The sequence below is a fragment of the Myotis brandtii genome, unplaced genomic scaffold (genome assembly GCF_000412655.1).
Source record: "Myotis brandtii unplaced genomic scaffold, ASM41265v1 scaffold84, whole genome shotgun sequence".
In the NCBI taxonomy this organism is placed as follows: Eukaryota; Metazoa; Chordata; class Mammalia; order Chiroptera; family Vespertilionidae; genus Myotis; species Myotis brandtii.
In genome coordinates, this window is record NW_005371410.1 from 9,310,611 (window position 1) to 9,325,183 (window position 14,573).

Below are 14,573 nucleotides of genomic sequence, written 5' to 3' on the forward strand. Positions count from 1 at the left end.
ATGGAGAGGAAGGGGGGGGGGGCTGGAAATGTGTGTCGGGCTTTGGGAGGCTCGCGCGCGCCACCGTGTGGCCAAAGAAGCTCCCTCCGCACACCAGGCAGGGGGAACAGCTGCCTACCAAAATGAGAGAAGCTTGGTATTTGGAGGCATTGGGATTCAGGGAAGACGGGTAGCAGGGCCTGAGGGGTAACCGTCTGTTTGTATTTCGGAGAATAAAGAAGAGATCGGTGGGGGAAGAAGGGGGTGGGGTGTTTGGGGGAAGGAACGTTTTTAAAAATCCTCATGCTCTGAAAAGGGGAAAGAGAGGCCTCAGGGCACTGCTCTTCAGACACCACCCGCCCCCAGGCCTTTGTCTTTTCTAAAAGCCCACTACTTTGCTAAGAAGCTTCAGGGGAAGGAACTGGATCTTTTACATTTTTATGTGAAAAACATCAAAGCCTTAAAGGGGAAAATAAAATACCTTCATCTCCTCCTTCCCGAGGCCTGGATTTTAAGGTCAGGTCACCTCCCCTCTGAGAAAAAAGCATGGTCCCTTAGGCAAGCTGAAATGCCAGCCAAGGAGATTTCCATTTTCCTCTGTGCGGCAGGCTGCCCGTACTTACCCGTTCAGCTTATTATGATGGTAATTCCTACTAGGGGTGCCCTTGTCCCTGGGTTCTATCTTTGGGCTACAAGAGTCCCTTCCCCCCTCCCCATTCAACCCGCTTGTGAAGTTGTATGGAATCATCTCTGAGCTGAAAACGTCTCTTGGATTTGGTCGTGGGCATGTCACTTAGGTGAGTGCTCTGCTCTCCAGGATGGAGACAGAGCCAGAAAACTGCAAGGACTCACCCCATGGAGCTTCATGGAACCAGGGTGCAGAGGGAATCATCGCCACCTGGATGGGCATTTAAATTCGAGTCCCTCCACCAGCTAGTCCGTGTGTCCCCTGACAAAGCAGCCACCTGTTAAGAGATGAACTTCTGAGACCTGGTTCCTGGAGAGCAAGGAAAGCTCCTCTGACCCAGACAGCCTTCAAGTTCCCCTCAGCCTGACTAAACTTTAGGTGGCTGAGAGGAGCATTTGGACTTGTGTTGGGAGGACAAGGAAGAAAGAAACTGAAGTAAAATTTCTCCACAAATTTACATAACTAGCAGCTGCTTACTGTTGGACTAGATTGCCTTAATGAAGTTTTAATGTTTTGAAGGGGAACAAGTTTTGCCTTTTGGGATATTGCTTTTAAGCTGTTTATTAAGAAACAAAAGACTAATTGTTAAAAAAAAAAAAAAAAGCACTCAAAGGACCTTTGACTACCACCCTCCTTTCCTGCCCAAGAGAGTCTGTTAGAAAAACTAGGATGTTCCCTTAGCCTAGTTTGAATTATAAGAGGGCTTTAGGCAGGGGCCTGTGACCTAGATATCCCTATGTCCCATTGTTTCTGAGTTGCCTAGCAAGAATTTGGCTGCCATGTATGTTCCACTTTTTTTCAAATATATATTTTATTGATTTTAGAGAGGAAGGGAGATGGAGAGAGATAGAAACATCAATGTTGAAAATCATTGATTGGCTGCCACCTGCACACCCCCTACTGGGAATCAAACCTGAAACCCCCCGCCCTGTGTCCTTGCCTGGAATCTAACCTGGGACCCTTTAGTCTGCAGGCGGACGCTCTATCCGCTGAGCCAACCCAGCCACTTTTCCTCATCTACCTGTAAATTGCTCATTCTCACTTCTGAAATTTAGGACCCCTATTCCCCGCCTCTTTTCTCCTTTGTCCAAAATGTCATATATATTAAGTGTTGCCTCACTGCCTTTGGAATTTTCATGCATATGTGAATTTGCCATGAGCATATATTAAGAATTGATGTTTCTCCTGTTAATCTGTCTGTTAACTTGACTATTAGCCCAACTAAAAGAACTTAGAAGGTGGGAGGAAAATGTTAATTTACTTTAGTCCCCACAGTTTCTAGATTTGGTCATTGATCAGGATAATTATTAAATGAATAATGTGTCTTCACGTTGGTAAGGTCATGTGTGGTGACAGGAACTTTACTTGGCTATTAAAAACAGACAAAGAACAGCCTGGCTGGTGTTGCTCAATGGTTGAGTGTTGACCTATGAACCAGGAGGTCACAGTTCGATTCCCGGTCAGAGCAAATGCCCTAGTTACAGGTTCAATTCCTAGTTGGGGGTGTGTAGGAGGCAGCCAGTTATCATTGATATCATTGATGTTTCTCTCTCCCTCTTTGAAATAAATAAAAATATATATTTTTTAAAAACAGACAAAAATAGTCACTTAAAAGAGGGCATTTACTTTCTCTCACATAACCAATCTAAAGCGGGCCGTGGAGAGATGGTATGGTATCTTTATGATGTCATCAAAGACAGGCTCCTTTTCTGCGCTCAGCCATCTTTAGCATAGTTGCCTCCTAGCCACAGAATACCTACTGGAGCTCCAGGCATCCATCTACACTTGAGGCAGAGAAAAGATAGGAGCAAATGATAAAAAAGCACATGTCCTGATGAAAAGTTTTTCTGGTAATACAACCTAGTGAATCTCATTTATATCCAGGGTTTGCCATTTATATCCAGGGTTTCCCTTCCAGCTGCAAGGGAAGCTAGGTGAAAAATGTTTAATTAAGCACATTAATGGCAAGTAAAATCAGAGTTGTTTTGATAAACATAAGAAAACAGATATTGGAGAGGCAACTGCACACCTTAGCAATGGACTCTGTACGGTAAATGGAGGTATCTAGAAACCAGCCATACATGACTAAGTCATTAAGCCTGGTGGTTTTATCTCACATGTTATTCTGAAATAACTGTTCCATTGCAGCTCACTATTGCCCAGCCCACATTCTCCCAAGGTCTCACCTGAACCTCACAACTCTAGCATCTCATCTCTCAAATCTGCTTTCCACACAACTATGCAAGTGAACTATATAAAAAAGTCAAGTCCAGCTGCTTCGCCCCTAAGAACCATTGCTCATAATTCTTCACGGACTTCCCTGTATAATTCGTACCACTCTGGCATGTGACTTTGTAGAAGCTCTCACTAAGGGGCCAAGTGAACTCCCTTCCCTAATGACACTGTGCTTGGCCTTGGGACTTGCTTTGCTAATGGAACGTGGGTGTGTTCTTTCTCTGAGGAGGCCTTCAGAGACATCTGTCTACTCACCCCCCAGTACACTTCACGCTTCACTGGGAGAAGAGCTAACCCTGGTAGCTGCTGTTCCTTCAGCCTGTGCCCCAGCCAGGGTCACCTTGGGCAACCTGAAGTGTAACCACCCTCCCCTCACAGACCACATGTGACTGGTGACTACCATACTAGACATCACAGCTGTATGTAATGGGGGAAGGGAGTGGAAGAATGAGGGTGGCACCTGAATGACTTCCCAGAAGATACCCATGTGCTAACCCCTGGAATCTGTGAACGTTACCTTCCATGGCAATGGAGGGCTTTGCAGATGTGTTTACATTAAGCATCATGAGATAGAACAATCATCTCGCCTCATCCCAATGGGCCTTAGATGCAGTCACATCTATTCTCATAGGAGGGAGCTGCGGGGGCTTCCACAGACAGAGAAGGCGATGTGACCACAGAGGCAGGGGTTGGAATGATGAGGCCACAAGAAATGCTGGCAGCCACTAGGAACTGGGGAATCAAGGAACGGATTCTCCTTAAAGCCTTGGAGGAAACAGCCCTTCCAACACCTTGATTTTAGTCCAGTGTGACTCGCTTCAGATTTCTGCCTCCTGTGAGAAAATAAATTTCTGTTGTTTTAAGCCACTAACTTTGTGGCCACAATCGGAAACCAATACAGCACCATTTATATATAACAAAGCACTTCCTTTTTATCTGTATTGTTGTAGTTATCACAGTCTTTCTTCTTTTATAGCTAGTTGGATACCTATTGATTTTTTTCTTTCTGGAGGGCAGGAACCTGTCATTCATCAGTGAACCCTCCACCACGCCCAGCAAGTGTTTGTTGTAGGAGCACAGCCACAACTGTTCAGGTGCGTCTGAAGCTCAGCCTCTGGGGCGCCCAGGTTCTGGTGTGAACTCAGGAAAAGCATGAAAATAAAAAGGCCACCTCCTGAAGGGATGGCTAAATGGGAAAGCAGCAGATCACAAACATCCCAGAAGTCCTTGTTAATGCTGCCTGGCCTGGTCACTTGAAGTGTCTTTGAGAAGCCGTAACCCCAGGGGTTAAGGAAGGAAGAAAGTGCTAAAAGCAGTCACTGCCTAGCAGGTCTGAACTGTGAAACAAACTCCAGTGGAACTGGCCCACCCCTGCCCCGTGCAGACCCACCAGGATCTCGAAGTTTCCAGTCCTTTTGCTAAGCTGTCTGACATAGTTAAGCGTCTCACAAGTGAAAATGCCTCTTCACACATTTGCTCATTATGATTGCTTTTCACCTAACACAAAAATCAGCTGCCCTGAGGGTGTGCAAGTTTGATTAGAAAGACTGCTCTTCAGCAGACAAACAATCTCCTGGCAGCATTAATATCTCCTAGGATTTGGGCTTATAATATGCCCCCATATAATTAAAAATGATAAATGACAGCAGAAGTTGAGGCACACTCATTGTCTTTCCGAATGGAAGCTTCCAAAGTACCATATCACACTGTGACTGGACAAGAACTATCAGGGGTGAGCATGCCGAGTCCGAGGCTCAGGCCAGACTCACCTAGTGAACATGGACTATCATCCTGAGGATCACCTTCACCAGCAGAAACAGGCAGAGTCTGAGGACTGGGCAGCGGGCTCTCAGCCCCCAACCTTCCAGGCAGCCTTCAAAGAGGAGTGCAAGGGTCCCCAGTGGTGTGTTCAGTGAGACCCAGGCTTTTGGCGTTAGCCGTGGAGCAAGCGGGGTCTGAAGGTGGCAGAAAGGGAGTCTTTTGCCTTTGTCACCTGGGGGAGAATCTCTAATTTCAGAATAATTTGCAAGGAAGGGAGCTGTGAATTGTTTATTTGGTTTGTCTGGTAGCATCTACAGAAGTTGCTAGAGCATGCACAGGGATAGTCACATGATCTCTCTGCCTAAGCACCTCTATGCTGCTGGGTAATTCCTACCCTGCAGGTCTCTGCCTCCTGCCACTGCCCCAGGGACACCATCACTCATCAGGTGGTCTAACCGGCCTACTTCTTCATTGTGAGTTCATCATATTGTTTCCTTCATAGCACCTAGCATTTGTGATTATTTCTATTTTGTTTACTTTCTACTTTCAGCTGGGAAAGGCACAGAGGGAGGAGCTGTGTTTGTCTTATGCCTGACCCATAGTATGTACTCAATAACTCTTTTAGTGACTGGATAAATTGAAGGTGTTTAATATTTGCTCATCAGCACAGCAAGCCCCTAGCCAGTCTGCTTTATAACAACCTAATTTATACATTAATTTCTGGGTCTTTGGGAAGCCTGAGAGTATCCTTTGAATTCTATTTGCATATCCATGAGAAGCCACGAATAAGATCGTAGGACTAATGTTACCTCCTATATATCATGAGTTAACATTCCCCAGCAAGAAGGAGAGTCAAAGGCCACCACAGTCTTTGGGGAAATATTCAGCATAACTGTAGAATTCCACTTTTATGGAAACATTCCAAGTTCCTTAGAACTTAAAAATGGCATCTTTGGGGGGCTTGCAAAAGAACCAAAAGCTAGGCCACAGAACGTTGGCCAAATGAGCTCAAAGCAGGCTTGAATGGTAGGAGACCAATCTTAAATGCTCTTTTTTAGCAATAGGTGGGGAATGAGACTGGAAATAGTAGCAATAGGTAGTAGAGGCCACACTCATAGTGGTGGCATCATAAGAAAGAGCAGGAAAGGAACTGAGGTCCTGAAATATTTACTCTGAGTGTTTACTACTCATTGTGTGGTTTGTGGACCAGCAGCCTTAGTTTCACCAAAGACCTGGCTGGAAATTCGGGATCTCTCTCCCCACTCTAGAACTACTGCATGGGAATCTGCCTTTTGATAAGATCTCCAGGTGATTAATAAGAACGTCAAAGTTTACGAAGCACTGACCTAAACCAATGGCAAGGTTTGGTGAATCCTAGGACATTCCTTAAAATTTAGGAATTCCTCAGCTTGCAGGAAATTCCACTGTGGACTTACTCAAGCCTCACTGATGTCTAAGGGTAGTGTGACTAGGGAGACAGTGCCTACCACCCCTTTATTCCTGATGCCTCCTGTCCTTAAGGAGGATGTCAGCCCACTGGAGTCAGAGTCTTCACTAACCTCCTTCCTGTTGCTCACAGGGTTCAGCCTTGTGAACTAGAATTGGGTAGTTGGTAAGCAATAATTCTGAAGGGTTGAGGTCTGCTTCTACCATTGTCTCCTAAACATCCTTGACCTAGAACTTCAGCTAACCATCCTAGGAGGATGTGTGAATATAAAGATCACAAGACTTTAGAAAATGGTTTAGGAATCTGTTATGACTGATCATAAGTATAATGTGACATTCCTCAGAGGGGGTCCTTCCAGAGTTGGAGCTGTGGATGACTGTGTTGCTTTAATTGGCATTAAATGCCCAAAGGAAAGGTTATGTAAAAGTGTAAGAACTCATGAAACCCATTTGGGTAGCAGCTGAAAAACAAAACATGGTTCACTGACTTCCACCTTCTCCCTACGGTACAAGGAACTCTCAAGTGCATCATAGAATCACTGCTATTTTTTCACCATCCAGCTGTGCGTGAGCAGCAACAATAATTTTCATTTTGAGGACAATGTGTCAGGTGCTGCGAATATTATCTCACATTTACCCTCTACTGCAGTGATCTGTGTGATACCGAGTATGTGCAGTCTGAGTACTTTTTTAGAAAATTGATGAACAAAATAGCCTTGAGATACATGCATGTGAGAGCACACATTTGTATATGTGTGGATTCTTGCCTTCACAGTTCTTAGAAAAGAAAAGACTTTGGACAGTGAGAGTAGAGAACTGAACTAAAATACATAATTACAACCCAAATAAACATGGTTGTTTTCTCAGTGGGAAAAAAAAAGTTTGTTCTAGTGTCTGTCCTTTAAGGAAATTATGCTCTGATCATACTATTCTATTTTTTCTAAGAAAAGAAATGCTTAGAAAGAATGTACTAATGTTCTAAGTGTTCTGTGAGCCCTGTGAGGAAGGCTGGAAAGAACCCAGGAGCCCAAACAGAAGCTCAACTAGAGAACAAACCCTGCCTCTAGCCACCCCACCCCAGCCCCCAGGCCCCAGGGATGCCCAAGTGTCTCTCTGCAGCTCTGTTTCCATGCCTTTATCTTTTTTCCCTCTTTTTACTCAATGTCTCCCCATTCACAATACAGACCAGCCCCTCTGCAGCTCTGTTTCCGTGCCTTTAAAATAAGAATGATAACCACCAGTCATACCTCTTTGTATTAAAACATTGAAGGGAACATGTTTTAAAAAGCACACCTTGCCCCACCAGAAGATCTCTGCCTCCTAATTCTGTACAGTCAGTGTACGAACACAGCCTGTGGTAAGCACCAGGAAACCTGTTTCTGTGACTTTAAAATAAGAATGATAACCACCAGTCATACCTTAGTATTAAAACATTGAAGGAAACATGTTTTAAAAAGCACACCTTGCCCCACCAGAAGACAATGTTTGGGTATTTTTTCTGGATATCACTCATCACTATCTTACTATATTTCTCTCCAACCAGCAAAGGCATTCTCAGGGATCACCAGGAATTTAGCAGAGGAACTAAATTGTTTCTATCCCTCTGGAGTTGTAAAATCACCTATATTATAAGACTCATGCTTAGACACGGAGTTTTAAACCACAACCAAACTCTAAGCTACATGGGAGTGGAGGGGGACATAACTTTTTAAATTATATGTATCAGCCCCATTCCTACCTCTTCACACCCAACTCTACACACATTGCCAGGGCCTTAGTTAGCCCAGAGAGAAACTTTGTGTGAATTAGCAAAAGGCACCTCTTCTTTGGGTGGAGTGTCAAGTACTGTATTAGTGTATCCCTTTGAAGGAAGTAGCTCCCATAGTTAAGGAGGCTGAGAAGTTCCAAGATCTGCAGTCCACCAGCTGAAGATGCAGGAGAACCAGGGGTGTTGCTCCAGTCTGAGTCCCAGGACTGAGAACCAGGAGAGCTGATGGTATAAGTTCCAGTAAGATTCCGAAGGCAAAGGAGCACTGTCCCACCTGGAAGCCAGTTAGGCGGAGAGAATTTCTCCCTTGCTTGTTTTTTCGTTGTTTGTTTATTCAGGTATTTAGTTGATTAGATGAAGCCCACCCACAGTCAGGAGGGCAATCTGCTTTACTCAGTCTACTGATTCAAATATTAATCTATCCAGAAACTCTCTCACAGACATACCCAGAACAGATTCCGAAGGCAAAGGAGCACTGTCCCAGCTGGACGCCAGTCAGGCGGAGAGAATTTCTCCCTTGCTTGTTTCTTATTTGTTTTTGTTTATTCAGGTCTTTAATTGATTAGATGAAGCCCACTATTCGGAAGGGCAATCTGCTTTACTCAGTCTACTGATTCAAATATTAATCTATCCAGAAACTCTCTCACAGACATACACAGAATAATTCATGGCCAAATATCTGGTCACTCCATGGCCCAGTCAAATTGACACATAATATTAATCATCACAAGTAGAAGCATGGTAGCCCACAAGCTGCATTGCAGCCCCCATCTGTCCCTCAACTGGGTACCCTAGGGTAGAACACTGTCAACACAAGCACACACAGTGGCCCTGCTCATCACCATGTTAACAACTGGTCTAAGAAATGGCCTCTTCTCCAGAATCAGGGACCTGTAGTCTTGCCTTTGGCTCCCTCAATCCACTGTAGTTTCTAAACTGGTGATAGCTTTGGGCCCCATTTACTACTCCAATAAAGAGTATTTCACAGTTTATTCAAATGAAACCTCCTTTTAATCTTTCACTGGGGCCACCCAGGCAAGCATCTGAGTTGTGTGACTTACATAGGTCAAGGGTACAATGCTAAACCCTTTCTTTCAGTGGGGGAAGCACAGCTCTCCCCTAGATTGGCATGGCAGGTCTGTGCAACACATCCAATTTCCACTCAGTGAGGAATAAGAGAACAGAGAATATCAAAGAAGGAGAACAACAGGAAGTAGTCAAAAAGCAAAATGAGTCCACAAAGTAAGAAAGCATATAAACAAACAGGGAGATAAACAGGAATAGCAACTGACAAAGCACTCAGTGAGGTCTGCATCTCAAAAATGACACGTGAAGCATACGGAATGCATCACTGTTTGCCAGCCATGGACAGGATGCTGTCAAGTTCAACACATGTGTGACAACTGGGAGTGGAATGTGAGGCACCTGCCATAGGGCTGACATCAGTCACTTTAAAAAGAAGAGGGGTGGCATCTGAAATTATCCCATATATTGTATTCACACATGCAATGTATAAATGTTTCACAAAGCAAAGGGTTGGAATAAACAGAAGTTCTAAGTGAGTAAAAAAAAAGGTTTAGATGTTGTTGGCTAAGAAATATAAACAATGCAACCAGGGAAAGCTGGGAAATATTGTTCTTGCTACGCTAACAGATTTAGAAACCAAACATGGCTCTGATGTGGAAATGCATTTTTTTAATGCTGGAAGAATAAGTATAAATTGCCTTGTCTTAAAATATACTTTCAGTGTTCATCCCTGGGATCTGAAAACCAAGAAATGAGTCTGAAACTCAAGGAGGCAGAGCTTTGAGAATGATGGTTTCAGGTGATTTTTCATAGAGTGTGAAATTCTGACATTTTGACTGCCAAATGGATAGCTCTCACATGGAAACATGTTTGCTGCTAGATCAGCAGCTAATCTTGTAGAAACTCAGCTTAATCATAGTAATTGGGAAACCCAATTCCAAGCCAGCCCACCCACCAGAAATCATGGAACAGTCTCCCAAATGTCCTTAGTATTTGAGTCTCCACTTAGGGGCCTTGATCTCCTAGGTAAAGGGTGTCACCATCCCTGTCATTCTCACCAATCCAGTATCCTTGCCAACGTATCCTGGTGAAATCTCCCTTCATCAACACTTGCATATAAAATAAGCATCTCAAACCTAGCCCATCCCAACCTGAACTCCTGATAGTCTCCCAAAATTGCTCTTCCTAGCTCAACAAATAGCAGCTCATTCTCCCAGTTACACTGGTCTAAATCCATGGAGTCATCCTGGACTTTCTCTCTCATACTCTTCACCTAATCTTTCATTCTATTGGGTCTATTGGGTCTGCTTTCAAAATATACCCAGAATTTGACTGACTTGTACTACTTCTATTGTTGCCACCCTAATTCAAGCCACCACCATCTCCTGCCTGGACTAGGGGCTGTGTAGAGAGCCCCTCTCCCCACGGCCCGCCCATCCTGTCAATCTATACTGGGAGGGAGTTTGGAAGTGTTGGAGAGGGGATTACATATTAAGTAATACGGCCCTGCCTCTTCCCTTTGCTACCCTGGGTCTATTCTCAATTAGATTAAATATAAATCAGATCATGTCACTCTAACATGTAAAACTCTCCAATGGCCCCCATGTCACTCAAAGTGAAAGCCAAAGTCCTTACAATGACCTTAAGACCTTACATAATTTGTTGTCCCCCACCTCCAGACAGCTGTGTGGCCTCAACTCTATTACTTTCTCTTTTGTTCACTCTGCTTCAGCCACACTGACTTTGTCCTGCTTCCTTTAACCCACCAAACTCAGTCTCTCCTTAAGGTGTTTGCACTTGCTGTGCCCTCTGTTCAGAATACTCCTGTCCTAGCTGCCTCAACTCCCTCACTTCTTTCAGGCTTTCAGGTCTCAACTTAAACATCTCTGCAAGGGCTTCCTGGCCATATTACTTAATATGCAATCTCCTCTCCAACACTTCCAAACCCCCTCCCAGTGTAGACTGACAGGATGGGGGGGGGGGGGGGACACAGTCCCAAGGCTAATGTTTTGGCATCATGTAGCCACACAATCTGAGACATGTGACCTAGGTTGCCAGAGAAGGGAAAAGAGAGCTCAAGGAAAAGAAAGCTCGGAGGTGGCACCCTGACTCTTACCTGCCTGGACATATAAGTGGCACATATCTATTTCATGCATATTTCATTAGCTTCAACTAGTCAGTTTCACCTAATTGAAAAGGGACTAGAGAATGCAGATTCTTTTTTTTTTCATGCTGTATTACCTTTCATTAAGTACAAAATCTTCAATAATGTCAACTAGAGCTCATTTCACCAACTGTTCTGTTTGGCTGTCAATCTCTTTCTCTCTTCAGCAATGATGAGGTGGATGCCCTTTCCATGAGGAAGGGTATCCACGTTTGTTTGTTTGTTTGTTTGTTTGTTTGTTTGTTTTTTGCCTTTGCTAATAACAAAAATGTTGGAGAGCTGGGTGGCAAAGCTGTTGCCATTGGCATCTTTCACATGAACTCTACCAAAAGACCCAGGGTGTCTCTCTCTGTTGGTGATCATGCCAGTTCTTCCAAGATTAGCAACTCCAGTCACCATACACAGGTTGCCAGTATCAAACTTGATGAAATCAGTAATTTTGCCATTCTCCAATTCAACCTGAATGGTGTCATTCACCTTCACGAGGGGTATCAGTGTAGTGGATGGTGTGCGCATCATGGGTTACCAGAAGAGGGATACCTTTTGTGCCCACAAAGATCTTTCTCACTATGTACAGCTTATACTTGGCCTCCTCAGATGTGATACAATGAGCGGCAGGGCAACTGTTGGTGTCATAGATCAGACAGAAATTCTCTCCCCTCTTGTCAATGCTGATGACATCCATAAAACCGGCAGGGTAGGTTATATTGGTTAGGGACCTTGCCATCAATCTTTTCACTTTTTTATTTTAGTTTATTGATTTGAGAGAGGAGAGAGCGGTGGGAGGAGAAACACCAATTTGTTGTTCCATTCATTTATGCATTCATAGTTGCTTCTTGTATGGGTCCTGACCAGGGATGGAACCCACAACCTCGGTGTATCAGCATGATGCTCTAACCAACTGAGCTGCCCGTCCAGGGCGCCATCAATCTTAATAAACCTGCTGCATGCAGATCGTCTTCACTTCCTCTGCTGTTAGGGCATACTTATGTCTGTTCCTTAGGAAAATGATGAGAGGGAGGCGTTCTTTCATCTTGCCGGGACCAATAGATGGATGAGGAGCAAGCACACTGGCCAGTTTATCCAGCATCCAAGCTTTCAAGCTGCTACAAGCCTCAGGTGCTTCTTGGGCCCAGGAATCATGGTGGCATCAGGGCGGAAAGAGGACGTGTTTCCGGTGCGCCCAGAAAAAAGGGTCAGAGGCTACAGCAACCTCGGAGGTTCCGCCCGGGAAATGTGTATTCTAAGTGCTCAGGAAGGAAAGGACAAGGCACATGAATTCTGTATGCAGAACTACAAGTTGTTTCCTTGGAAATCCCTCACTGCTTGGGCAATAGGGATCCTTGTCTCCTTATCTTATTGCTCTGAAATTAATATTTGATTCCTTTTCATTTATCCATTCAACATTTATATATATATTTTTAGTGGCTCCTAGATGTCAGACATTGTGACAAATTCAAGATATAAGGCACGAGGTAGTGTTGTGTTCCTGGCTGCGGTGCCCATGGCAGGATGAGAGAGGCTCACCACAGTATGTGACACCACTGGCCCAACCCAAAGTCAATGGCCTGGTGCACATGCCCCCTGGATGTATGTGCTGGATGGACAGTTTTACTTCTCTCAGAATTGCTGATGCTCTAAGAGGGTACTACTAATTTAAGCTTTCCTAAAAGTTCTTACAATCCTCTCAGAAATTTACAGATCCATTGTAGACATATGTAACCACACAACGAATCATGATATCCTTTATTTAAAAGTAACGTGTAAATGTTCATTTGAGCATCCCATGAATTGAGCACAATTCCTCCTTGTTTAGACCTCAGGTGTACACCGTGGAATTTTTTGCATCAATTAGAAGCAAAAATCTAAACATGCTCACAACAACAAGGAGTTTAATTTTTTAATATATTGTTTAATAGTAGAAATTTTAAAATAATGCAACTTTGTGAATAAAATTTATGTAAATTAAAACTACTAACTCAAAACCACAAAACACAATATATTCTTCAAGAAAGCATGCATATCATATATATATCCTATACTAATAAAACACAAACATGCAAATTGACCATACTTTCGCTACACCTTAAGCCACGCCCACCAGCCCATCAGAGCGACTATATGCAAATTAACCAAACCAAGATGGCGGCTGGCAGCCATGGAGCTGGAGCGAAGCAGGAGGCTTGCTTGCTCCAGTGATGGAGGAAGCCAAGGTTCCCCGCCTGCCGCGGCCCAGCTCTGAGCTCCACTGAAAGCAACAAAGTTTCAATTATAGAAGGTAAACAAACCCCAGATACCTGTTTCAGCCAGCCGTGGCCACGGAGCTGGAGCGAGCAGGAGGCTTGGGTTGTCCCTGGCAATGGAGAAAGCCAAGCTTTCCACAGGCCTCTGCTAAAGGCAACAAAGTTTCAATTATAGAAGGTAAATAAATCCCAGAATAAAAAAAAAGAAAAAAAAGGAGAGGCTGGGAGCTTACATCGCCAGCCCACACTGCAAGAGGGCATAGGCCAGGCTGAGGGACCCCCCCGAGTGCACAAATTTTTGTGCACCGGGCCTCTAGTGTGTGTGTGTGTGTGTGTGTGTGTGTGTGTGTATCATACTAGAATGGCTGCTTATGGAAGAAAAGGGAAACAGAGTGGGAATCAAGCTAAAAAGAGAGGGAATAATAAAATAAAACAAGAGAGCACCCTGGCATGAACTACGCTAATGTGCCATCAACTGAGAAATATTACTAACTTGTCAAATATTAAATTTTACATTCTAAATTTTTCCCTTTTTTGAGAGGCACTCAGAAAACATTTGTTGAATGAATTAATGAAAAGGTTTCCATTTAAAATTAGTTTTTAGAACAGGGGTCCTCAAACTTTTTAAACAGGGGGCCAGTTCACTGTCCCTCAGACCGTTGGAGGGCCGGACTATAGTTTTAAAATAAAACAAGAGAGCACCCTGGCATGAACTATGCTAATGTGCCATCAACTGAGAAATATTACTAACTTGTCAAATATTAAATTTTACATTCTAAATTTTTCCCTTTTTTGAGAGGCACTCAGAAAACATTTGTTGAATTAATTAATGAAAAGGTTTCCATTTAAAATTAGTCTTTAGAACAATAAGACAGATTGACAGGTTTCCTTCTACACTTCTATGTTCTGATCTAAGCCCAGAGTTAAGTCTATAAGTGGATAAAAATTTGACAAGCATAAAAAATGGTAATACTCTGTATTGCCAAAGGAATGAAGAAAGGGGCACTTTCAAATTACTGATAGGAATGTAAAATGGTACATCTCTCCGAAAAGCAATATTTATTCAGATCCATAAAAATATTCACAGTCTTTAACCTAAGAATTTCACTTTTAGAAATTTATGATAACAAAAGTAATTTATGTATAACCATATTTATATAAGATGATGTTTGAGGCAATATTACTTGAAATAACAGAAAATTGCAAGTAATATTTAGCAGGTTGGTTAAATAAATGATGATATATCCATATGATAGAATTATA

General features: G+C 43.4%; 1 protein-coding gene and 1 pseudogene across 1 annotated transcript in view; both read right to left on the reverse strand.

The window, feature by feature from the left end:
• Positions 1 to 6,316, reverse strand: part of CCDC85A (coiled-coil domain containing 85A) — a 179,754-nt gene extending 173,438 nt beyond the window's left edge. Inside the window, exon 1 of the mRNA XM_014532005.1 lies at positions 6,223 to 6,316. Coding sequence (XP_014387491.1) covers positions 6,223 to 6,316 — 94 coding nt within the window. The remainder of the gene's footprint in view (positions 1 to 6,222) is intronic.
• Positions 6,317 to 11,190: 4,874 nt separating this feature from the next.
• Positions 11,191 to 12,293, reverse strand: LOC102256984 (annotated as a pseudogene).
• Positions 12,294 to 14,573: the final 2,280 nt, after the last annotated feature.